Source organism: Dromaius novaehollandiae, chromosome 4 (assembly GCF_036370855.1).
Source record: "Dromaius novaehollandiae isolate bDroNov1 chromosome 4, bDroNov1.hap1, whole genome shotgun sequence".
Lineage (NCBI taxonomy): Eukaryota > Metazoa > Chordata > Aves > Casuariiformes > Dromaiidae > Dromaius > Dromaius novaehollandiae.
The window spans coordinates 73,802,679-73,828,377 of record NC_088101.1 but is presented as its reverse complement, the minus strand read 5'-3'; the positions used below and the strand labels follow the sequence as shown (position 1 = coordinate 73,828,377).

At 40.7% G+C, this 25,699-nt stretch overlaps 2 protein-coding genes across 8 annotated transcripts in view; one reads left to right on the top strand and one right to left on the bottom strand.

Moving 5' to 3' along the window:
* STX18 (syntaxin 18) overlaps positions 1–2,898 on the top strand; it is a 73,475-nt gene extending 70,577 nt beyond the window's left edge. For 4 of the 5 annotated variants that reach the window (XM_064511441.1, XM_064511439.1, XM_064511438.1 and 1 more), the window contains 2 exons: positions 676–758; positions 1,323–2,898. In XM_064511441.1, the coding sequence (XP_064367511.1) occupies positions 676–758; positions 1,323–1,359 (120 nt within the window). In that variant the 3' untranslated portion in view covers positions 1,360–2,898. Of the gene's footprint in view, positions 1–675 lie in introns of all 5 variants that reach the window. The other variant, XM_064511440.1, reaches the window with a different exon arrangement.
* Positions 1,852–25,699, bottom strand: NSG1 (neuronal vesicle trafficking associated 1). Of its 3 annotated transcripts, none has more exons than XM_064511443.1 (5): positions 25,605–25,699; positions 24,772–24,922; positions 21,025–21,141; positions 9,243–9,353; positions 1,852–3,869 (listed from the first exon to the last, which is right to left on the bottom strand). In XM_064511443.1, exons 2-5 carry the CDS (start codon positions 24,898–24,900, stop codon positions 3,669–3,671), a joined length of 558 nt encoding a protein of 185 aa, XP_064367513.1. In that variant the 5' UTR covers positions 24,901–24,922; positions 25,605–25,699; the 3' UTR covers positions 1,852–3,668. The 3 variants fall into 3 exon arrangements, with proteins under 3 accessions (XP_064367513.1, XP_025977688.1, XP_064367514.1); XM_026121903.2 differs by having other exon boundaries at positions 25,384–25,696; XM_064511444.1 differs by lacking the exon at positions 9,243–9,353 and having other exon boundaries at positions 25,384–25,698.

The window sequence follows — 25,699 nt, the reverse complement described above, 5'->3', positions numbered from 1 at the left end:
CCTTGATTTTTCACATTTGTAGGTAGAACTATGTTTCCTAAAGCGCACTGAGGAAACAGTAGAGAAAGATGCTAAATACAAAACCTTTCACTCATATTAATGTTTGCATTACATGAAAAATTCTATTACATGTATAAATCTGAAGTGTAAAATGCAAGTATTTGCAAGTGTCAATTTTGGGTAGAAGAATCCTAGAAAAATATTTGCTATAATTGCTACTTGCTCTACCTGCTTTGAGAGTGAAATACCTAATTGACATTGCTACATCAACCTCCAAAAATAGTTGTTAGGTTTTCTTAGGTGGAAGATGTTTATTAGAATGATGGAGGACTGACTTCTTCTGGTAACAGAATTTCAATTTTGCAACTTAAAATTCATTTTTAAATAAACATGTACATTTTTGATGTAGTTCTCCATGTTTATAGTTCCATTGTCTGGGACCTGGACTTTTTTTTTTTTTTTTTTTAATGACTGGTTTTGAGAAAAACTCTAGTGGGGTAAATCTAAAGAGGTATAGTCAGCCTGACTTTTATCTATCTGAAATTAATGGTAAGTTTTGTCTCTTCCCTTGTGATAAGGAAGGCTGAAGGCCACTAACAGTCTTCTAGGGTTGTTGTTGAAATCTTATTGAACCTTTACTGGAAATGGTAATGGAGATTCCTATTTTCCTCACAGGCAATCAAAAACAATGCTGGATTTAGAGTATGGATCCTCTTCTTTCTTGTGATGTGTTCCTTTTCCTTGCTTTTCCTGGACTGGTATGATAACTAATTAAAAACATAATATTATCTACATGCTTTGTTTTTAAAACTTTTGACATTTTTTCTATGGAGTGGGGTAGGCCTATCTGCATATTTCATGCATTTTTTTCATACTGCTGCTGTGATGGAAGTATTTTCCAACACATAAGCATATATATCCATTAATGCAGAGGGAGCTGATAGCATTTAAGTCCCTTTATCAAATGTAAAATCAAACGTAATCCTGCAAAGAACTAGAAACCTTTGAATCAGCTGGTAAGAAAGCTATGAGCTGTAGCATAGCTAACAGGAGGAAAAAAAAATTATCAGTGTCAGTCACCCACACTTCTGTGATATTTAAAGTCTACCTCCCAGTGTGCAGACCCCATCAAGAGAAAATTGTTACTGTGCAAAAGCACCTACACTGGCTCAGACTCTTAATCACCTCAGTACATCATGACCATTTTGCCCACGTATGACCTCTACTTCTAATTTTTGAAAACTACTTCAGTCAGAGATCAAAAAAGCTTATTGATTTCAAAACAAAAAACAAAACCACCCACTAAAACACTTTACTTCTAGGTGCAAAGAGGATAATACAAAGAGGCTGTGTAAATGAAACAGATGTTCTGAGATGTTGGAACAAAGTCAAAGAACAGACACTATTAAAGCCACACTTTTCAAAGTACTAAAATTGGGAGCAATTTGTTAAATGCAAAGAAAAGCTCAAAACCACCTGTAGATAAGAATCAATAAACTGCTGCCTGTGCAAGTCAGAGGAAAAACTGCTTCTGACTTCAAGAATGGGAAGCAGTGAGATGTCTCACTAGATAGTAAAGCTTTACTATTTTTAATGTTTACTGTTATAATGAGAGAAACAAGTTGTCTGATTGTTTCTTCTCAATGTATTAACTTGAATTACTTTATGTAATAAAGTTGGTTTTATTGCCTTAAGTTTAAGAGGAGGAGATATATCATGAAGTGCTTCTGTGTAGGATAATCTTTATCTTGTAAAATCTGAATGGCTTCTGTAAATATGTTGATATGAACCATTTGTTTTGCTGTCTCTCTTCTGGAATGTATGTATCTATATATCATATGCCACAAGCAGTATCATCCTTATTCTTTATTCTGTACAGAGTGAAAATGTCAAAAGTTACATGTGAATTAATTACATTCAATAAAGTATTTGCCTACTAGAAAATGCAAACATGGTATGTTTTGAACATTTTAACATAAGCTTGAAATTTTAAATGTAAAGAACAATTTGGCACATAATTTATTGCTTTTTATGCATTCCACTTAACAAAATGACATAATAAAAAGCCTTTTACAGATATTACTGTGTAATGCACATTTCATATCAAACCTAGAGAATTAAGGAATAATGCTTATTTTTACTGTATTGGTAAGAAAGGTTGTAAATAATACAACTCTACTGCAGAAAAATAAAAGTGGAACTGTGACCATGTTTGTTCTACTACATATCTTGAGAAAGAACCTATATTGATGGGTTTTCCTTCATTTCTGTATAGTCTCTACAAAAGCAATGGAACTTTTGACATGTCCACCAGAAATATCACATTCAAATAACATGAACAAAAAAAAGAAAAGTGGCCTAGTTACCTAAAATGTTTCACACACTTATTTTAACTTATAAATAAACAGGATGGTTTCTTTTGTAATATATATATTTAAGATTTATAATAAAAATGAAAACATGGTTTCATACTAAGAATAGATGAGAAATTTGTAATTACAATGGAACTTTAACGTGAATCCACAATACTATGCTTTTCTACATCTTTTCCCCTCCCAAGCCATACATAGACAGTTACACTTCTTCACTCAGTTTTCACATGTAGCTTTAAAACAGCAAGCTGTGTTATCTAGTATGCTACTGTTTCACTTGTGATGCTCTGTGTTTTAAAAAGTAGCAAACTGCAAACCATACATATAACTCAAAGATATTCATAATATATAAAAGGGAAAATGTTAATGTAATAAAAGAGCAAATTTAGACATTACTCTGTCATATCCAACAAATTACATAGTGGACTACATCTATTGTGAACAGGCTTTCTGCCTCTTAATATGATTAAAACATGTCATTTCTCATTAGAACATCCTTAGATTAATGTGGTTTTTTTTTTTTTTACACTATCCTCAACATCCATCACTAAAAATGCCTGTGTTTTTCCATAGTGTCTTATCTAGTTCATGTTTCAGTGCACATCCTTACCAAGATGCTAAAGCCACAGTGGAAATGCAGTTAAATTCTGTTGACAGCAATAATAAAACATTGAGCATGCCATGTTGCAGAGAACTTACTTCATTATCACTTACAAATCAACAACAGTAAAGAAATGTAAGAAAAATGCTACCTGACATCTTTTCCTTCTCCATACCAATCATTATGCCCTTGATATCAGTGCTGATTATCATTCTTGCTTGAGCAAAAAATCAAATACAAATGTAGCTCTTAGCTAAACAAGAGATCACTCTAGTTATGGCTGTGGTGTTTCAGTTTGCAAAATAACTAACGATAAGAAAATTAATAAATAAAGTGTCAGTTCAGACAACAGAACACATGATTTATCTTAAGTTTTCAAACCCTGAAAAATCCCATGAAGAAATCTGTCAGCATCCAATAAATTGCAAGACCATACATAACATTGGATTTCTTTAACATTGAAAATGGTGTCAAAGCTCTAAAGCAATGCTGATATGCACCTTGTTTTATGCCCATGAATGGTCTGCAGCAAGTTTTTGTATGGTTGTTTTTTGCAAAGCAGTATCAGCAAACAGAAGCAATTGCACCATAAACGTGAGTAACCTCTAAATTATCCATATTTATAATTAATGAAGAGTTCCTTAAAGTCCCTTAGTTACCTTCAAATGACATTGTTAATAACTAGCTTATCATAACTAAGCTGATTTCTCAGCAGCTTCAGTCTCCTGTTCAGACAGTTTCTCTTCTGACAGTACTGTCATCCATGGAGACACTGAGCGCGTGATGGTTTGTTTGGCCAGATTGTAGTGGTTTATGACTGTGTAAAATTTCCCTCGAGCACTGGAATCTTGTTCAGAGTAGTAGTTTTCCAATCCAGCTGGAATGCACTGATTATTCTGAAAAGAAAATCCATTGCTTAGATTACAGATATGGTTCCAAATACACTGGATGTAGGTTGATTTTTTTTTTTTCCCCTGTTAGTCTAAGCTAACATTCACTTTGTATGAGTCAAGATGCAATGTACAGCAATTACTACAGTGTAGTTCTACTGTGTTCAAAATGCTCTTCTCTCTGCAGTCCTTAGACTTCATGCATTTGCCAGAAAGACCAGTCTGGGCCTCTATTCCAGAATAACAACATACAAGAAACGTGCATGCCCAAAATTAATTTTAGAAGTATTAAATCTCTACTTGCAGCCATATTTGGCTGCTTTCTCCTCCTTTTCCCTCTCTACTCACCATAGGTAGATAGCCCCACTCTTTGATGTACAATTACAAATGCGTGATTTCTATCATTAGATTAGATTCAGGCACTTTAATCGGTTGTTTTCAGTTTGTGTGGTAGAAATTAATACCAATATGCTGGTGCCAAGGTATGAACAGTTTTATAGCATAGTCAAGGCACAAAGTGAAAACATCATGGGTGTCCCAGCTTATGTGCACAGTATACATACAAAATACTTGGCTCTTCATTTTTCAGAAAGACATAGCTAACAACAGGCTTTTAAAAATCCATCTTTAAATGTGACTATATCATTTAATTTCCCAGAAGTTTAAGAGTACTGCATTGGAACTGCTGGGTGCTCCAAGCTTCTGAAAATCAAATACCTGATTTACATGGTTAAATACTAGGTAGGATTGTAACTTTATTGTCCTTTTAAAAATCAAAGTGAATGTGTGCATGCAGTGCATTAGGCTGTGGGCAGCTTTTAGAAAGCATTCTAGTGATGATGCAGTAGAAGTCCATGAAGCAGCTTGTTGCACTGAAGGAAAAATGATTTATATACATCCTGCCACTCCTCAAAGCTTTGCTCCACTAGGGCTCAGGTCTCTCCCTCAGTCCTCCATCCGACCTGCCAGTCCAGGCCACATTCCTCAGAGCGCTGGGGCAGTGATTTAGGCACTGGAACTGACCCTCTAAAATCCAAGCTGTGAGTACCTGCAGCACTCAGATCAGCTCAAGGAAAGAATGTTTAATCCCATCTAACCTAAATGCAACTATTTTAAAAAGAAATAGGCTCTTAGATCTTCCTACTTCGAGCACTAGAAGACCACCTCTGCAATTTGTAGTATTACAACACAAAGCAACTTTAACAGTTACTGTTCTCTCAGAATTTGGCAAACAAAACTCTGCATTGGACATTTCTGAGCACAAAAGTATATTCAAGAATTTCATGGTTTTAATGATCAGATACTATTTCAAATGTGTCCACATTTAGTTTAGCGTTTAACCTTGCTTTAGTCAAAAAAAAAAAAAAAAAAAAGTGGCATAAATTAGCATCAGTAACAACTGTTTCAAACAGTTTAAATCATAAAATGCAAAACAAAATGGCTGGGAGGAAGGTCTACCAGATGACCTTGTCCTAAAATAAATTCTGTATCCTAAAAATTTTAGGGTGAAGAAAGCATCAAAGAGTATGAAAGAAAAAGGTAAGAAATGCCAAAACAATAGGCCTATAGGTAGTTTTATGAACCTGCCCCATGAATATGATTTACGGCAGATTTGGCTGTTACAGGAAGAATCACTGTCACAGGACAAACAATCCTCCCCCGAGTTAACAACTCATCACTTCTAACCTGCTTGTGTGATAGAAGCTCAGAAGTGCATCAGACTCATGACAGTGTTCAAAGTTACCACATCCAACAAGGTTCAATTTATTTATTTGTGTTATCACTGGCCCTTGCTACTATAATTTAGTAGCCAGGGCAAATCTTGCCCCAAAGTTTTGTATGAACTAAAAGACAGGACTTCAGTTCACCTAACTAGACTTAGGCCTATTCAGCACTGTATGTTACAGAGGTCCCCCCGCAGATGTAACTGTCAGTCAGCCACACATATGCAAGACCTAAATTAAAAAACATTAGATGGACAACTCTGGATTAGAGCTATTTGGTTGTGTGTGTTCATGTACATCAACTATGTCACCATGCTGGGACAACTGACACTACCTCAGACATGAGGACATAAAATGACTTAAATACAGACATCTTTATAGTGATTATTTCACCCAGTCATGGGATATGGTCACAACTCACTCTGAATGTTTAAAATGGGGGAAGGAACACAATCCATTGATCTAATTAAATCCAGCAGGGAAATTCAAGCAAATGGAATATAATTATCAGTGTTGAAGACAAGCCAAAATTACTGCCAGTCCAAAAAAAAACCCCCACAGAATCTTTAATTGATAATAGAAGCACTTTGCTTTGTCACAGGCAAAATGACCCAGTAATGTTATTTTGTTATAGTCACAGAAGGGCCTAAGGAACATGTATCAGAGATGCCATCTTGACTGTATTTCTGCTCCCAGGATTTTGTGTTTCTACAAAAGATGGACAAAACCACCTTTTTACCGGTAGTTCTTTGCATACTGCCCAAGGACAGCCCCCTTCGCTTAGCTGCAAGTTGAGGCGAGCAAAGCAGGGCTCTGCAGTTACAGAGCTATGGGAACTGGTGCCGAGTCTCACCCTGCGGCTTGCCCATGACTGTCAGCTTATGCAGAACATTTCTCTCTATCTTTATTTGTTTTCATGGTTCCCAGAACCACTAGAGGAGTAATAAGGAACAGCAAGAGGAGAAAATGGATGCTACTGAGTGAGCTGGCAGTCCTGTTTCTTTCACGGCCCTTCTATTTCAGAAATTATTTGCGAGTTAAGGCCTTTAATGCCTGATAAAATCTTTGCTGCCAGTCTATACTTGGCTGTATTAAGATGGCTACTTTAGTTCCCTTGATATGAAGACCCCAGCGGTATCAATGTTTCACTTAAAAATAGTGTCTTCTGCTTTATTAACTTTGCCGGGTCAGTAATTCCAAACTTAATAGATGACTCCGTTGCCTTTAATGCACTAAAATTGCTTTGTTGCTTATGAGTTTGCAGAAGGCAGATGCCTTGGCCATGTAAGGTAAAGAGTCACAGGTACAGTATGGAGCATAGTAACACCCTGGAGAAATTTCTCAGGGACATGAGCAGGCTCAGGTCTTTGGAGATAAACTCCAGTGAGTCTCCCCAACAGCTAGTAAGGAGTGCTTCAGAGGAGGGACATACACAACAGCAAAGGAAGAGCTAGAATTCATTTATCAGAACAGCGGTATTATGTCTGTCTCACAAAGCTTCAGCAAGCACAAATTAGTGCGGACTGTGATTTAAAGCTCAAGCAGTTTTAAGATTTCTATACAAAGGAAAATGAGCACCTTTTTAAGCAGACTTTAAAGCCCTGGATGCACAGGACAGCAGACGGGTTGAAAACAGCGAAACCTCTGGAACTGCTCCACACATAGAGAGCATCAAAGCAGGGAGGAGTGAGTTTGACTCACGGACATGGTTGCTTAGGCTTTATGCAGAGATTTTCACAGTACCAGACTTCCTAAGGCAGGACACCTTTGCCCTTAACAGGCGGATCACATCAGCGTCCAAAGCCTGGGGACATCCAGGCCAGAGTATGTTGCCGAGTTCACCTGAAGCACAAAGCCTGTCCAGAGAGGCAGTGGTCACAAAGTCGTCACAACTGGCATGAAATTCTCCTTAAGCTCTCTTGGGACATCTGTGCCAAGCTATGCCATGACATATTAAAGACTCTCCCATAAACAGGTACACGAACCAAGCAAATTCATGTCAGCATTGCTAGTTTCAGGCCTGTGGCTTCCTAACATGCTTATTCTGTAAAACTCATAAATTTGAATGACTAAAGACACTGTGAATCCTAGCATTATGCCACTGAACACTCAGGAAACTGCCTCCACAAAACCCATCACTGGAAGAGTACACAGTACTGTATATGTGCTGCACCTTAAAAACATAAGCTATGGGACATCTTGCCTGACTTCTGTTTGAAACACAGGATCCTAAGAAGAGAAACCCAGTCAGATTCTGTCAACAGTGCAACCAAAATACAACTAAAAAACTGTCCTCCCCTCAAATGTTTGTGATGCCAGAAGGAAAAGGCAAAAGAAAACAGGAGGCTGCAATTCAAAGGAAAGGATGACATGACACAAAAAGACACAGAAGAAGCAGACTGTTACTAGAATTATGACAGGAGCACTTAATTGGCCATTCTCATCAAGTCAAGATCGCATCAAGATACACACTCTGGGAACATACAGCCCATATTCCAAAGTGCTTGAAGCCAAGAGAAAGATTAGAAAAAAGCTATCATCCCATGAGGCATGAGCACAGAGAGGTTTCACAGCTTGTCTGAGACGACACAAAAAATAACAGAACCACAAGCTGAATCTCCTGAGTTCCAACCAAATGGGTTTTTTTTTCTCTCTCTCTTGAACCAAGGGAAAGCAGTAACCTAAAAACGCTTGGAGCTAAGTTAATGCAGTACAGCATCACTGATTGTAACTTTGACAAGATTCTTTTAAAGTATTCATGTGCCCAAAGTGACAGGCACAAAAGGTTCTGCACAGGTTTTTCAGGAGTGCTGAGGCACCCATTCCTACTAAAATCACTCTGAAAATCATGCGAGGTGCCCGTTTGATTAGATATTCTTAAAAGAATATCTAGAGAGAAGAATGCCATCACCAAGACTACTTTTCTTATCTAATTACAGCAAAGTTCAACCTTGTTGAATTTACAACTGAGAAATCAATGTCTCCTTTCTGACTTTCAGCCCACACCACAGTTGAAGAGCCAGCACTACCATCTTGTAAGAATTATGTGAGCCCCAGCATCCCTTTCAGTTAGCTGAAGTATTTTTTTTGAAATAAATGCATGTTTTCCCTTTTTTGGCATCATTTTTGGCCTGTGGCAGTAGGGCTTGGAGGTCACTGTTCTAGAACAAGAAGTTCTTTCTACAGCCCTTATTTAACTCTGCTACTCTTAACGGAATGATTACTTTCTTGTTTCTGTGACATACCTTCCAGAGCCAATTGCTTTTCTCCAGGTTTTAGATTTATCACTCTGTTCTTTCTTACAATGTATGAATTTGGAGGAACATGCCACATCCAAATGTATGACCTGATAAATAAAGGCTTTGCTCAAACAGCTGCAGATGAAGTCCGTTTGCAGGACACTGGTGTTGGGACTGTTGGTATACTTTCAATGTTTAGCGCATTAACAGAAATAACAGTAAACATTATGAAAATAGTGTGATAGTCACAACCCCCTTTACGAATTAAGCAGAAAAACACAGCAGGAAGCACATTAACCTATGAAACAACCACAAATTTGTATGCAATGCAGCATGACTTAATCAAGGTTATGCAGAAAATAGCACACAGAATATTACATACTCTTCTGTTTTTCTAGAATGTGCATGCAATTTACCTTGAAAACAAATCCTTCTGGACAGGTATGATCATACTTGTAAACCTTGTAGACTACCAGAAATACAACACACGTTAAGAATGCAAGGGCAAAAAGGACCAGCACAGTTACCTGTAAAGACAAACAAAACACACTCGAGTTAGGAATGTACTGCCTATTATACTGCTGTTTGTTATTGCAGGTGGCAGAGGTCAGTTATGAATGCGCTTTACAGTAAAATCAAGCAAAGAATAAAAATGGCTACTTAATTACTGAGGGAGATGAGAAAAGGGGCAGGTTAGTGCTTCTGCCTCCCCCCTTCTCAGAGAATACAGCAGATCATCTGGTCAGTGGCCCATTGCCTCTGCACCGCAAGGCTTTTTTGGTTGCTTTTCTGTTCGGTGCACATATGACACCACAAGGACACGTCGAGGTGGTTTGGGTCGGCTGCTTTTCCAGTACTTGAATGATGTAAATGCAAGTCTAGTTTATGTCAGCTGCCACTGGATAAACATGTTTGTTTACCCCATGCCTGGCCAAGAATGGAGTCGGATGATAATAAATTAACACAGGTGTCATCCAAATAATAAAGGTGACTAGCAGGGCAAGGAGAAAGTAATGTCTGTCCCCTCTTGTTAAAAGAAGCGTTTGTTACACCCGTTACGTATGGATACACCATACATTACACCAGTAAGTTGTTACACCAGTAGTCTGTATGCTTGGATGCCCAATGCTCCTGAATTTATAGGTTGAACCAGGACTTCTCCACCATGCGGAAACTGCACAGGAGTAGTTCACTGCCAGATCCATAAGGGAATGAATGCATCAACGCATTCAACGTAGGGCGCTGAAAAGTCCAGGTACAACTGTCCCTACAGTGCTCACAGAGAAGCCTACAGATCTGTACCTTACAGACTGCACTGCATGGCACTGACTTTCCCCATGTCCTTCAGGACCTCTCTGGTCCTGAATTCATCTCTGAGACACACCATTAAGTTCAAACTGAAATTAGCTTCGGTATCAGGCTAACTTTCCCAGAATTAAACTCTGAGCAGCTGGAGACTGGGCAGCCTTTTAAGTAACACAGGAGATAAAATTACCTCTAGTACTACCTCTCCCATTGGCCAGAAAAAGCACAAGCTTTTCACCTAGCAATTACACTGCAAAGCTCCCTAATCAGATCTCTTTTTTTGAGGAAGGTGTGAGCTGAGCAAATAGCATTCATTACTTCGGAGAATGTCCTAGATGTGCATTTTTATTTTTCAAAAACTTCTACTGAAACACAAATGAGTAGCTCTGAGATTACGAGAAGACCACAGAGTAAGAATGGCTGAGGGTTTTTTTTGGCAAGTTAGAAAGAAGCCAGCATCTGTTCCACCATAAAAAACACTAATAAACAGAAACAATCATAATTATGTTACTAATTTAAAGTACAATATGATCTGTATTTTAAAGAAATACGGGTAAGCCAGGTATATACACCTCCTAAAAAGAGAACTTCGACATATCACGGTCAATTACTCTGAGAAAAATAATCTGATATTTTAGGAAGCAAGAAAGCAAATTGAAGCTTTGCCTCTTGGGGAAAAAATACCTCACACTACCATTACAATAAACCCCAGAACTAACAGGATTTGTAACACTGCAAACTCTGCGTCTGGCAGTGGGACTAGTACTGATACTGGAAGATTGAGGTGAACTTTCCCAGACTTCTCATGCTAGGAAGCTAACTTCACCATGGACAGGTAGCAGTAAGTGCTAAGCTTCCGAGTGGAAACCAGTCTGGGGAACACAGTCTGCTGCAGAAGCCAAGGATTTTACAAGGATTTTTGATCGATGGAAAATAAGCAAAAAAGGGAGGGCCAGAAGAGAGGGCAAGCAGAACCACAGATCAGAAAGTAATTTAGCAGAAGAAATGTAAATATTAATGTAACTGCCAATCTAAATGAGACATAGAGCAAAGGACCTTTCTGGTTAATAGTAACATCTTCAGTTTCCCAGAATAGTCATTGGATTAAAAAAAAAAGAAGAAGAAAAAAAATCACATTTTTAATCACACTCTGAAAACCTCACACTGACATCAGTTTTCAAATCGAATTAGTCTTTCCCCAAATTTATTACTCGTTTGCATAGACAAAGGTTAACGCAGATAGATTATCTTGCCAACTTCGTGTCTTCAGCTCACCCCATGTCTCAGTATGTCACGCGTGAATCCAAGATCAGATACATTTTCCTTCCTGGTCATTCCCCCACTCCTGCCCCAGCCACCTCTGAGCTCAGCCCTTCTTATGTATTTTGAGCAGGTCTGTCCTTTCTTCTGCTTTTGTTTGGGCCCCCTTCCCATCTTTCCTCAGCCATCCCCCCCCCCCCCACACACACACACACATACAGGGCCCGTGGCTTGGCCCAAACCTTGTCCCCCATTTTCAAGCATCTTCCCCTGCCCACAAACGTAACAAGCTTTATTCTCCGTTCTCCCCCAAGAATTCTCCTTGTACCCCAGGCTCTAGCAAAACTGACCATTCTCCCCTAACACTGCGGTTCTCACCCTGGACTCCTTGTCCCATTTCCTTTAACACCTTGCTAGTATCTTTAAGTCCCACACACTGCCAGCATCCCCAACCAAGCCAAGGGGCCTGAACACACCTCCACCCCAAAACAGTACTGCAGCCTGCCTGTGGTGCCATGGGCCCAAGGCCTTCTGCCCCTGTTGAGCTGGGCAACATGGGGCGATGAAGGACCAGGGAGAAAGAGGGAACAATCCTCACCCAGCCAAGCAGCTCCACAACACACACAGAGTCCACTCCAAGTTGCAACCTTTGGGTCATTCATTTCCCACCCCTGCAGCCCACTAGCTCAAAGTATACGTTACCCTCTTCTGTCCACTCTGGCAGTCATCTCTCTTCCCATTAGAAAAGGGACAGAGAAGAAAGAAGGGACAGAGAAGAAAGAAGGGACAGAGAAGAAAGAAGGGACAGAGAAGAAAGAAGGGACAGAGAAGAAAGAAGAAAACAGGGAGAGGAAAGAAGATGACCAGGTGGGATTACTGCCAAGGCTTCCCATGCCCTCCCAAGATGGATTCCACACAGCCTCAAAGAAAGCGGCTTTCCCTCAGAGAACTGTTCTATGATGTTGGACACTGCCGCCAAGCAGAACAACAGATTGGTTCAGCTCACGTTTGTCTCCTCCATGGATAGGGGTAAATGGTTTAAAATGTTTTGAAAAATATTCACAAATTTCAAAGCATTTTAAACATACTCCCTGCCCATCCTACTGGCAGGAAATAGTAAAATTACAAAATTATTTCCCAGCTGTGACCATTTTGACGTACACATGAGGCCTCAGGAACACACTGTAAAGCTGACAAGCTATTTTGTAGTTGAAACCCAGTATTAGACAATACACAGATGTTTGTAACTCCACAATCATTGCACGATCACTCTCTCCAAGACTCTGAAACTGTTTTGGAAAGTAATTACACTTTTTGAAAGACCTCGAAAGCCCAGTGTTGTGCACATTACTGGAGTTTGGCATGCTGCAGAGTCACAGCCTCAGGGCTGATTTGCTGAGACACAGAACATTTACCTGTTTCAGTGACCTATTTGGAGCTGTGAGTTCTCAGTGCTCTTACAAGTCACATCTAACATGGTCCTTCCATTGCCACACAGTAAGCCACTGAGAAGAGCTCTCAGGGCTCCTGGCTCTTAATTCTCAGATAATCATTCTCTCTCACTTACTTATTGAATTACCTAATCTTATTAATTTTGGTATTAACATGTAAATTTTTAGTCTTATTATCTCCAATAATTTGTAATCACACTCCGTTTGCAAATCCCTAATCAAGTAAGCGCTCCTCTCCTTCCTAACAGAACAGAAGCTCCATTCTCTTAGCATCCTTCAGGATACAAGCAACTTGTGTGCAAGGAAAGGAAAGCTGCACATACAAATGACACAGATGGAAAGAAATCCAGCAGTGGATTCCAAGATGATCCCATTATTAATCTAATTCACTTTTCTCCTATAAGCTGAAAATCCTTCTCTTCCTTCTAACAATTTTTTTCCTTCACTTTCACAAAAACCCATCGATGGTCCACAACTGTCTGATCCCAGGTTCACTTCTGAACCCGAGACAGTCAGCGTCTCTCCCCTGCCAGTAACGCAGCACAAACCCACCTCTCTGCCTCGCCTTCGAGCTCTCTCCTGTGAACTGCCCTTCACGAATCAAAGCACAGGAAGAGGGAAGGTGACAAGCTGCTGCTTTGGTCCACAAGCCCTACCAAAGCTGACATTTTATTGCTTTCTTCCACACCAACTTTGTATGCTCTGTACAAGCTAAGGGAAAGTTATCTTCTTCTTCCTACAAGGGCAGTGGCAGCAACTTTTCCTCGTTTTGTGTTCAAGGTAGGAGAGGATGCAATTCATGTGCAAGCACCACTCCTCTCCCCACAAGGAAACCTTCAGTCTCTTCTCCTTGTGGCAGCCAGTTGGCCAAGTGCAGGACCCCACACAGTGGCAGCAGAACTCTTTCGAGTTACTATGATAATGCACTGCCATACACAGCCCACAGAACACCAAGGTGTCTGCCACACCACATGAGTGACTGTCTTTTAAAATACATTTTATGAAATAACTACAAGATAGCACTATCAAGCCTTTCCTTTAACTAGGGACCTACAGTGCAGTTTTGTTTTTATCTTCGGGGCATCCTTTAAAGTTAGTTTTAAGGAGATCTGGCAGCAGAACTAAGTGAACAGAAGAGATGACAAGATACTATGCATGTGGCAGATTTTTGAATAGATTGTAAGTGAAGAGCAGAAGAAGGACAGTGTCTAGCCAGAAGCCATTACAGTAATCGAAATGAGAGATGACTAATGAATGAACTAAGTGTACCCACGGCAAAAAAACCTATCTTCGGACTCTGTAAGCATTTAGACAAACAAATTAAACTCACCGGATCTGACAACTACACTAAAATGTGAACGGCTGGTGGTAAGGCCTTACCATCGAGATCTGCTACGAGATCTTCCCAACCAGTCCATCCTACTTTGCTGCAGCTGCAAAACACTGCAAGCTGTGTTCTCTGCTCTGCTTGGCTGCTGCAGTCTCCTCCTTCCTCACTTTGCTAACATTTATCTTGCTCCCATTTTAATCAAGTGAATGCTATAGCAAAATTCATCAATTGCACCAACTCTGCCTGCTTCTCTTCAGATCCCTTCCTGGCTTCTGTCCCTTTCTGAACAAATTATAGGCCTTGTTTCAAGGCCATGCATAATTCTGCTTCTTTTGCTCCTCTTAGCCCCATCTCCTTTCACTTTGCCTTTATTTCACTGTCCCACTAAAGCCTTGCTGCCACCTGTTTCTTCCTGTGCCATCACCTCCACACTTCTCTTCATGCCTCCTCTCCTTGCCTGAAATTCTTTCATTAACCCACTCTGTGCGTTTTTGCACTGCTTTCCTTCAAGCTTTTCTTCCCATCGCGCACCTTTCAGAAAGCGTACAAATCCACCCAGGAGCGTTCACGTTGCTATGAGAAGTGGAACTAAGGTGGAACTAACAAGACATGCAGTAATCTTCGCTGCTCAATCACTGGCACTTGGTCACATCTCACCTCTATTTTACATCCATGCATTATCTATTTCAATTGTAGCCTCTTAGGAACACAGCTTTTGCTTCTGATTTGTCTGTCAAGTGCTAGCACACACTTGGTGCTAAACAAAAAGAGGGAAGACATATTTATAGAGCACCTTTCACCTGAAATGATTTACAACCAATTTATGCTTTGCTCACCAGTGAAACGCAAAGCTCTCTGGGATGAAATACAGCAACTCTGCACAACCATTTAGGACAGGAAATTAAGATTATTGCTATCCAATTTAAACTACAGAATTTTAGGCAGGCAGACTGTAATTACAATAGATTGAGTCTGGCTACATCCCACAGACTAAAATTTGTAAAATATCGCGTTGACTTCCCTGCAAATGGCCATGACCTCAGTTCGACCTCTCTCCACTGAAATCCTGCATCTCCAACTGTACAATGCCCTCTGCCAGCATGTTCCAGAACAGTGAAATCAGCCGTCCACTTCCTCTAACATTTATGTTTTTCCAAAATAATTTTCTTGTTTGCTCTTACCTGGGCCTGTCTGTAAAAGTTTACATGCAAGATGAGCCTGAAACAATACATGTAAGGGATAATAAAGAAGATTCAGCTTGAAGAAAATGGCAACATGAAAGAAAAAAGGAATGTTCACATGCCACATGCAGGATTTGACCCAGATTAATTTATATAGCAGTCCCAATTATATAGAACAACTTGGTTAAACCACTATGGGAATATACACAATATTACTGGTGGCTCAAAAGACAACTAGCTGCCTCCTTTCAGGAGGGCATTTCTAACATCACATATCACATTTAGCTATATGACTAGCATCTAACTATTAAACTCAACTTCTCTGCCAGAACATCCCCACCAAACCTCTGTGCTCAAAGAAGGTAAGAGTCTTGGGGTAGACTGTAACAAAAAAAGCAAGACAAATCAAAAGACTATCCTTCTCAAACAGAGAAGACAAAGAGGAAGATAGCACTGGCTTGGGAGCTTACCTGGAGATTCCTGAGAGAAGTAGCAAAAACGGCAGATTCATGAAAGACAGTAACTGAAAATAAGAAGAAGCTACAGACCAAGTTCCTCCTAAAGTGACAGTGCAAGGCAACAAGAGCCTGCCTGCAAGGGAGTTGATTAATGAAACCTGAGGGAGATACTGCCAGAAAGCAGGTAACAAGGCAGTGGCCTTGAGAGACTAGCTTCACGGTTTGACATAACTAGTCATGGCACAGAGTGTCCCCATCATGTCCTTCTATCATACTGCACCACATAATAGTGTTACCGCTACAGAGGTCAGAGGAAGCAGCCGAAGAAACCTTACAGCCCTGAAGTATGAACCTTGTTACTTTTCCATACAAACTCTAGAAAGGATTAGTAAGGCCAGGAGAGGGGCCAGATAAGGTTACTACATCTGAGGAAGGACCGTGTAAGGCTGTCTACACCTGGAGAGACCCAAAGCATCTTCTGTGTCACTGGAGTCTGTGGCCCTGCTCCAAGAACAGGATTTCTAATTAATATAAATGCACAGGACACCTGACTCATAACAGGGGAGTTGCTGTTGGGCACTCGTTTTACGTAAATCTTCCAACTCCAACTGTAAGCAAACTCCTTTTAATCAGGAAATTAACAGGAAATTGTCAGTTGTAGCTAGAAATTAGATTTAAAAAAGAGAATAAAAAGAAAGGAAAATGAAAACTAAAAAGAAGAATTAAAGAGGAAAAAGGATTAAAAAAGAGCAATAAAGATAGGTGCAGTGCCTTCACTTACATCTATTGTTTTAAAAATAACAACTAAAATAGAAGAATTGTTATTTAGTTTTACTTTATTTTTCTTGCTTAAGTAACACAGGAAAGATTCAAAACCTAAAGCCTGCCAAACACTTACACTCATGAGCAACTTTAAGCCTGTGAGTAGTTCTGTTGAAGAAAAGAGAACTCCTCATGGCAGTAAGTACCTGCCATTCTTCCAGCACTAAGTGACAGACATGGAATTTCTTAAGGAAGTGCTATCCTGTACAGGAGTGGGCTGACTTATGTCATGCATTTAACAGACTTCAATTGGAAGCAAAGTGCTATCAAAAGTAATCACACAGAAACCAACAAAGAAATATCTTCTTCTCTGATTATTTTTGCAGCAATAATAATATTACTTAGTGTTACTAAGTAATAGCAATACTAAGAAAAACAGGTAAACATGTTTTAAAGGATGTCCCTTTAAGACTGAACAATAATGGAACATTTAAATACATGTTATACACATATATTTTTCCACCTTTTAAAATAACCAAGTAAAATTTTAAGAGAAGGTCTCTAGTCCTCTTCCATAACTTCATGAATACATTTAGGTGACTGCTTGCTACTTGATAGTACATGGCTTGCACCATATGGTCTTATTACACAGGAAAGCTTCAGGCTTTGGCTCTGCAGTTACATATGTGTATAGATGTCAAGGATAAAGTCTGAAGAATTGATTTGCCTTTGTATAGAACCACGTGGCTTAAGGTATACCACAATTTCAGTTTATTTAAATTTTTTTGCCTGCTTGAAGTTTATTGGGAAACAGAAGTATTTGCTTTCAAAACACTACTGAATGTTCTTTATTCAGGTTTTCCCAAAGAGAAAAACAATTTCCTGCTTTGGTACAACAGACTGTTTCTGAAATTGGTGTGCTTCTGTGCAACTGACTGTTGTAACCCAATTCAATGGGAGCCAGAACAGACATGCTATCACAAAATCCAACTGGAGTTTGTAAAAATGCTGTTCCATCAATGGAGCCAGAGGTATGGCCTTGGTAACTGATACCATCAATTTCCTCCTGCAATAACTTCCTCCTATCACCTGATTCGTAAGTCTCTTTCAAAATGACATTTCCAGCCAGGCTGTGCTATTCTGTATAGTGGATGATTTACAGGAGAGAAAAATCTGCCTTGGTGAAAACTGCCTACCAGATGTGAAGGACCAGCTCCCCACATGAGCCTACACTGTCCAAAGAACGAGAAAGAGACTTCTAGTTCTCAGAGAAAAATATGATCTTCAGTGAAAAAACACATCTTTGGTGTGACTACTGCCATAAAATTAAATTAAGGGTTCACAGAATCAGGAAGTCTTCACATTCTGACCTGTTGGGATACCTGAAACAGATTCTAATTTGAATTCAGAATGTGGCTTCATACACAAAATCATACTTGCATTTTCCTTTGTAAACATTCTCAGCTCTGTTGTTATAACTGTCATAATGTCGAATGAATGCACAGAATACATTTTATAATTTCTCACTCACTCAGTTGCTAAAACACCAAATGATCTACATGACATATGCACATGCTGGAGTTGCTTCATTTGTTATAATGCATAATTTCTCAAGAAGCACAGCTTTAGATGATCTGCACTGCTGAATCCCCAAAATGCTATCTGCTTTGTCCTTATTTAAGAACTACATCTTAGAGTACACATGTGAATTATTAGTAAATATGACTGACTGTTTTTATTCCTAGTGCAACATTTGATTTTGTGTCTTGTGGCAAGCTTATGCATCAGTGATGTAGAATATTAAAGTCATTAAAACAGCTTCTGAGGTTTTTTTCATGCACACAAACCAAAGTCAATATCCCACCAGTTAAATAATGCATTTTATAATTATAGCAAATATTTAATTTTCAAACAAATATCTTTTTGCTCTCTCAGAATCAACAGCAGCAGTTAACATGATAGTTCACAATTAATAAGGACCCAGGAGAAAACCTCACACAATCAGTACTTTTCATCTACATATTTATGAAATGTCATCAATTATTCATGAAATATTTACTACTGGGAGTGGTGAATATGACAATCATGCCTGCTTTTTAAAATGTTACAAGCAGCATAATTTAATTCAAAAACTGTTGTATAGAAATTAAGGGACATTTTTAGGACCTGATTGTTCTGCATAAAACTATTGTTTTCAATTAACTGAACCACAGTTTTCCTAATTGATCAACCCCCACACACCCCCTTTCGAAGCCTAGACTTACAGCTACAGTGTGAATCATCATGCAATTCCCAAGAGAAACCAAATCTTACTGAAACCTTTCTCTGATGCAGTAGTTACCTAGCAGCAAAACCTAGCAACCCTGTAGTGTGAGATTAATCCCAGAGTGATCATCGTAAAGTAATATCTAAAAGACATTTTGTTTTAAGTACGCCATCCAAAGATACATAAAAATGCAACATCAAAATGCTCTGGCATCTTACTGTTCAGCCACACAAATTAGAAATGACTACACAACAGCATGACAAGATATTTATTTGTTGTTCTTTGCTCAGCTTTCCCAAAGACAGAAAGAACCCAGATCTACAAAGAGATGTATATTCCTAAGTAAAATGTTTAGACGCAGCTGAGATACTCAAATCTTTCCTCATCTACAATTTAATCTTATAGTGATGAAGTCCCTTATTCCCTATATCTCTGCTAGTGGATAAGTGCAAAACGCCCAACTATAGATTCTGCTCGGTCGCTTGGAACCTAAATCCTAGCAGGATATTCAGACTAAACACTTTTTCACCTTTCTCTCCTGCAATCTAAAAAGCATTTTCAGAGTTCCTTTCAGAGGCCTTCAAACCCAGGACTGGCACAAAAGACAGCCAAGCAAAAGTCATGCTTGTTCTGAGCTGTCCATCTGCATCTTGCCCAACAACACAGTAGGTATAAGCCTCACCTGAGAGGAGGGGGGTAACTCTCACGGACCAGAACAGTGGCTTCAGGAGGAGAAAGAAAACAAGAGGCAGAATTCCCAGAAGGATTTTCTCTGAGGGATGGGATGTCCTTGCTCCAAATCAGATGAAGGAAAAATTGGAACCAGGTCTCATTTCCTCAATAAGTCCCTGTCGCACTCCATAGCATCTTCTATTAGCCAATTTGAGGTGGTTCCCCACACAACTTACAGAGAACCTACAGATTTCATTATAAGGCTGAAGACTCTATCAGGTGACCCACACTTAAACATTTGCCATGGCAACACTCCACAAAGGCCCTTTGCAAATGTGGACTAAACCCTTCCTTGAGCCTCCACCTTGTTCTTTTGCTTTGTTGTTTTGCCTGCTCTGATTCCAGGTAGAGCTGCATATACATTTCTGAAGGTAAGCTTGAGTCTAGGGAGGTTTTAGAAGCACAGGCCAGGCACAATTCCTGAGTTTTATTCTCCATGTTACAGAATTAGGATCCTTGGGTGCATCCTAAAACTCCCATCGCACAAACGGAGGTTACATACGTGCTCTGTAATGAGAATACACATTTTTATTGAAACCCTGCATTTCTCCTCAGACTAAATGCTAAGCTTTCCGACTTTGTTTGTACCTGTGCACTGAATAGCACGGTTGCCTACTGTTTAAAAATGCCTTGGCATCCTTGGTATGCCTAATTAGCAGCACTGGAAAATGATAAACTTCATTTATTAAGACAATAGGTATGAAAACATGATCAGAAGTGCAAACTTTCCTGTTTTGCTTATGTAGAACAAGAAAACCTATCCTCCAGTGAGAAGGAGGAAAGATAGTTCAATCCTTGCATCAGTTAATCTCCCAGCTTTCCTCTGGGACTACTCAAAGGAGTAAGGATGTGGACACTAAAGAGTAAACCTGAGACACTGATTCTTGCTGAACTGCCGGCCTCCAGCACAGTCATCACCAAGCTGTAAGGTACACAGGACCAGGCAAATTGATAGCAAAGAGCTCTGGTGTATATCCCTGAGCTGCCAACTCATACATTTAACTGTAAAAAAATCATAATGGAATATGACAGTGCTTTTATGGGAATGGTTTGGCTACAGTAAAAAAATAATAAGCCAAAAAGAAAACAAATACTCTTGTGGTTCTTGCCCTTCAACACTAACAGAAGCTTCACTCACGTAATGAGGGTTAACTGTGCGCAGCCCACATACACACCTCCAAGCAAAGCCCCAAAATCCACGCACTAACAGAGGTGCCTTCTGAACTGATCTGCCAGTGAGGGATTAAAACCAATAACGCTGCAGGATTTGCTTTTGCTGCTCATGGCTAAGTACCAAACTATTTTAACATTGATTTTTTTTCATTTATCTCCAGCCATACCTACAACAGCCATTGTGTTAGCTATAGCCAGGTTTAACTACAATCAGCAATTGATTGTAAGCACTTCTATGAGCACAACTGAGCCATTACCATCTACAGATAGCACTGCTTACCTTAAATCTTTCTGAAACCCCTTCAGTGATGCTGATTGTGAATTCAGCTATTTTAGGAGTACGGAACTTTCCCTTCTTGCGATCAGGTTCATATTCTGTTTTTGTTTTGACCACAACCTTAAAAGAAAAAGAAAAATCAAAAAGAAAGTTGTCAGTACCTTACTAGCACACCCTCAGGTGCATTTGCCAAGCCTGGACTAGCCTGAAACTAGCCATCATCTTATTTACTCAAGAATTAACTAACTTACTCAGGAAACAATTTCCCTATGCAATTAAAGAGAAATAAAAGTATTACTATGCTTTACCTGCCTACAAGGGGATCTAGCACAATACTAGTCATTTTCCCTACTGCGTGTAATTCCTCTACAGAAGTTATAAGATGTTAGTCATTTTTCTATCTACTTTTTCATAGCAATCGTCAGTAAATTTTCTCTCAAAGTATTTTTGATGGACCTAAAAGACGACTTGTTACACAACATCATTTCTCAAATGTTCAGTTTTTTTCCAACTGTTCTGTTACTGTGCTGCTATACTACACAGGCATTTATTTAGTTCAAATCCAAATGCATCATGAAACACCAACTTCTTCCCACTCTTTTTGTATAGTTTGAGAATAGTCACCTCCATTTGCTTCAGGTGATTCCATTAATGTGATTTAAAACCTCAGACCAGTAGGATCAGATGGTTATTTAAAAGGGCCCTTAGAAATGTACCATCAGTAGCAATATTCTTTGATGGCACCATTTTGAGTTTGAAAGAAGTGAAATGACCCATCTAGTTGCTATTCTGTATGTGCTAGAATATAGCCCTCTGCACTATATTCTTAAAGTCTCAGAAAACTTTTGGATTATTTGCTGTGAGCAACAAGATGCACAGAAACCCTTGTGAGTTCAGTTCAGTTTATTTCCTGCTATGAGCTACTGCCCCAAGCCACAAAATTCAGCATCTTACTCTATCCCTAAAATATTCATTACCTCAGTCATATCTCCAGTGCTCTCCTAGGCACTCTAGCTGTACAAAATTTTCACATACCTAGCCTATTTGCCTCACTTCTGTCTTCTGCAGTTTTCAGGACCTTTTCAAGTATCTCTCTCAAAACCGCAAGCTGTTTATGGTATTGACAATGCTGTTTAGATTTACTTTTTTTTTCTCTGATGTTCCAAAGGATAAATATGCAATTCCTTTTAAACTGTTGGAATCAGGTATTATTGTTACCTTACATTATCAGGTATTATTGTGCCACTGTTACCAATGGCAATTACATTATTGGGAAAATAGGACTGTGACACTTACAGGTAGCCCGGTACTGAAATTAAAGCTTTTGGTTCCCCCCTCCATTTCCCTGAAATGTTATCTTGAATATGTAGCTGTGCCTAGGCCCAGTATCACAAAGCTTATTAGATACTTTTAAAATATTACACAGATATGTACACGACATAGGGAAAGTAGTTTCTAAACCTATTTTCAGCTATAATTATAAGATAATTATAATTATATAACTTTATGATTGCTCAACAGCATCATGGGAGTAAACTGAAGATTTTTGGAATGTTTTTAACATTTTACTTCCCTTCCTCCCCCTTACATTGCATAATCTCAGGCAACTCACATCACATTCAGTTGCTACTGAACTGAACATACAGTTCTATCTGCTTGGTTATGTAATGTCTTCTTTTGTTTAACATACCTAAAAATGAATTTAAATCAATTCATCCACTTAATTTAGAAGCTGTCAAAATCATCAAAATCTTAGTGCTACAGTCACTACTATTCTTGAAGTTATGCTTCACTGCCATACTGGAGCCTTGTCAGTGAATAATATGCGTAGATATATGAAGTATGTACTCCTATTTATTATACATGAGTGTCTTTGTACTTCAGAATTTGATTTGTGTGTCAATCCTGACTTACTACATTTGCTATTTTTCACATCAATTGCCCTACTGCCTTTTAGTCCACAGCAACCAACAAAGAAATACTTACATGACTTATCGGACAGGCACAGAACAAAGCAGGTATATATTTTTATTTTTCCTCAATCTTTGCATAAAGAAAGGAAAGCTAACACACAAATGGACAGCAGGAAAAGTAGAAAAGCCAATCAAATACTCCTTTCTTTAGGTTTTAAGTCTAGGTGTATGTCTGCTTTTGTTCAAGGCAAACCTGTGAAGGTGGGAGGAGTTCTGCCCAATTCTAGTCTTTGTCAGCCAAAGAACTGTAGCAGTAATCAAAGCAGCACAGATCCGCAAGGCCTTAGACAGGAGCACCACTTAAGTAAAATCTTTGACAACACAGACCACACTTTGAGATCTGCATGACAGCGGAGTAACATAACAGAGTAACATAACAAATGCCTCTGGATGTCGGTCCTCAGTAATTGGCTATGTCCAGTCACCAGTTGGCAGGCATATCGGACACATAAGACGTAAGCTGTTCTAAAGCCTTAGGGTGCAATTTTGTCCTCAGTTATGGGATTTACACCCATGTAACTGAGGGTGGAAAACAGGCCCTAAGGCTCTGGAGCAGCTGTTATGGCTTACTGTATTTATGCCTGCCAACTGGTCATCACACACAAACCAGAATGATGTTGATAGGCATTCAAATGGAGGTCACAAATGTATTTGTACTACCTGCAAGCAACATGGTACACAGCAAATTTAAAAATCTGAAATTCTCTACCACTAACACAAGAATACGTGAATTTTTTAAGCTATGAGGAACTTTACCTATCAGTTCATCTAGAAGTGGAATTGAGCTCTTGGAAGACATGAAGCCAAAAACAAAAATCATCACGAAAATCATTTAAAAGATATTACTGACCATTCCCCAGTTCAGTTTTGCATTTTCCAAAGATCATAGAGCTTTTCTGCCAGATGCATATCTGAAAACTGAATATCTGAAAACTGAATATCTGAAAACTGAATATCTGAAAACTGAATATCTGAAAACTGAATATCTGAAAAAGTATCCTACTGGATATAGCACGATGTTACTCATGGTAACATTTACTAAATTCTTTACTGTGAGGGGAAAAGGCAGATTTACAGGCTACTACATCATTTTCTTATGTTAAATCCTTAGTAATCAAGCCATGTAATGAGGAATACAGAAAACACACTGCAAGCAGCACCTTGGGCTGTCCCCTTCCAGCCAAGGGCCATCCAAATCCCCCGTTTGGAGGTCTGGGGCCACATAATCTGTAAAGAGAAGCTCAGCAGGCTGTTCTCATCTCGGCATTTCAGCTTGCCTGGGGCTAGCAGGGAGTCCCACTGAAGCACACAGGGAACATGGAAGTCCTCCCTGTGGCCGGTCTGCCTACGTACATACATCTTGCAGAGAGATAAAGCAGTGCTTTCCCGTTAGGGGAGGTTTTTCAAGACAGAAAATTCATGTAATTCAGAGGGCATATACAGTACCTTCCGGACACTGAAAAGAAAGATATGGAATAAGAAGGGATATGACAATATAGCATCGAGATGCTTGCATTTGTATGTTTAGGTATTCCATACAGCAGCATCGAAATCTAAATATGCTTATCGCTAATGTTTTCCACTACTTTTTCACGACAACTGAAGTAATTTTAATGCAGATCCCTGCTGCTGGATTTGCATTAGCTTAACTGCCAATATTTCCCCCCAGATGGATCTGCCACTCCCTACACCACCCGGCGTTACTCGGGATTTCGGTCGGCTCCCGCACACGCCCGTCCTTTGTCGCCCGCCCGGGGCGGCCCCGGCGCGGCGGTACCTTGTCGGGAGGCGGGAACTGCAGCTGATTGACGTCCAGCGGCGTGATCAGCGGGATGGTGTCGAAGCCATCCTCCAGCAGCGGCTGCTTTGTGCTCTTCTCGCTGAAATTGTTCCCCAGCTTCACCATCCTCCCGGGAGGGCAGGCTCTCCTGCGACCACACACACACACACACACACACACACACACACCGGGGCGCCGTGTCAGAGCCCGGGGCGCCACCCGCTGCCCCAGCCCGCAGCGCCGCGCAAAGAACAAAAAGACGCGTTGGCCGCGGCGGCTGCGCAGCCCGCGGGCTCTGGGGGAGCAGGAGCGGCCGCCCGCGCTTCTGCTGCTTCAGTTCCGAGAGAAATTAAAACGAAGCGCGGCGCAGCCCCGCGAACCGTTACCCTGACGAACGGGGAGCGCCGGCCGGGCGCGGCCACGGCCCTGGGCGCGGGCTCGCAGGCGCCGCTGCTCCCCCCCGCCCGGCCCCGAGCCCCTCCGCCGCAGCGGCCTCCCCCCGCAGCGGCAGCGCAACGGCCCCCCGCGGCGGCGGCGGCAGGGAGGGAGGGAGGGAGGGAGGCGGCGGCGGCAGCAGGGGGGGAGGGAGGCGGCGGCCCCGCCACTCACCCCCGCGGCTGCCGGCCCGAGCTCAGGGGCGGCGAGGCGTCGCTCCGCCGCGGCCGGCGCAGAAATGGCGGAGGCGGGCGGACGGCTCGGCTCGGGCTCCGCGCGGGGCGATGTCGGCGGCCGCAGCGCCTCGGCCGTGACGCAGCCGCCGCGTGGCTCCGGGCAGCTCTGGAGCAGCACAAAGGGCCCCGCGGGAAGGGGCGGGCGGCGGCTCCCCTCACCCGGCGACTGGCGCAGCGGCAGCAGGTGGAGGCGGCGGCTCGGCACCGCTCGGCTCCGCACGAGACGCGCCGCCCCCCTCGCGGCGCCGCCCCGC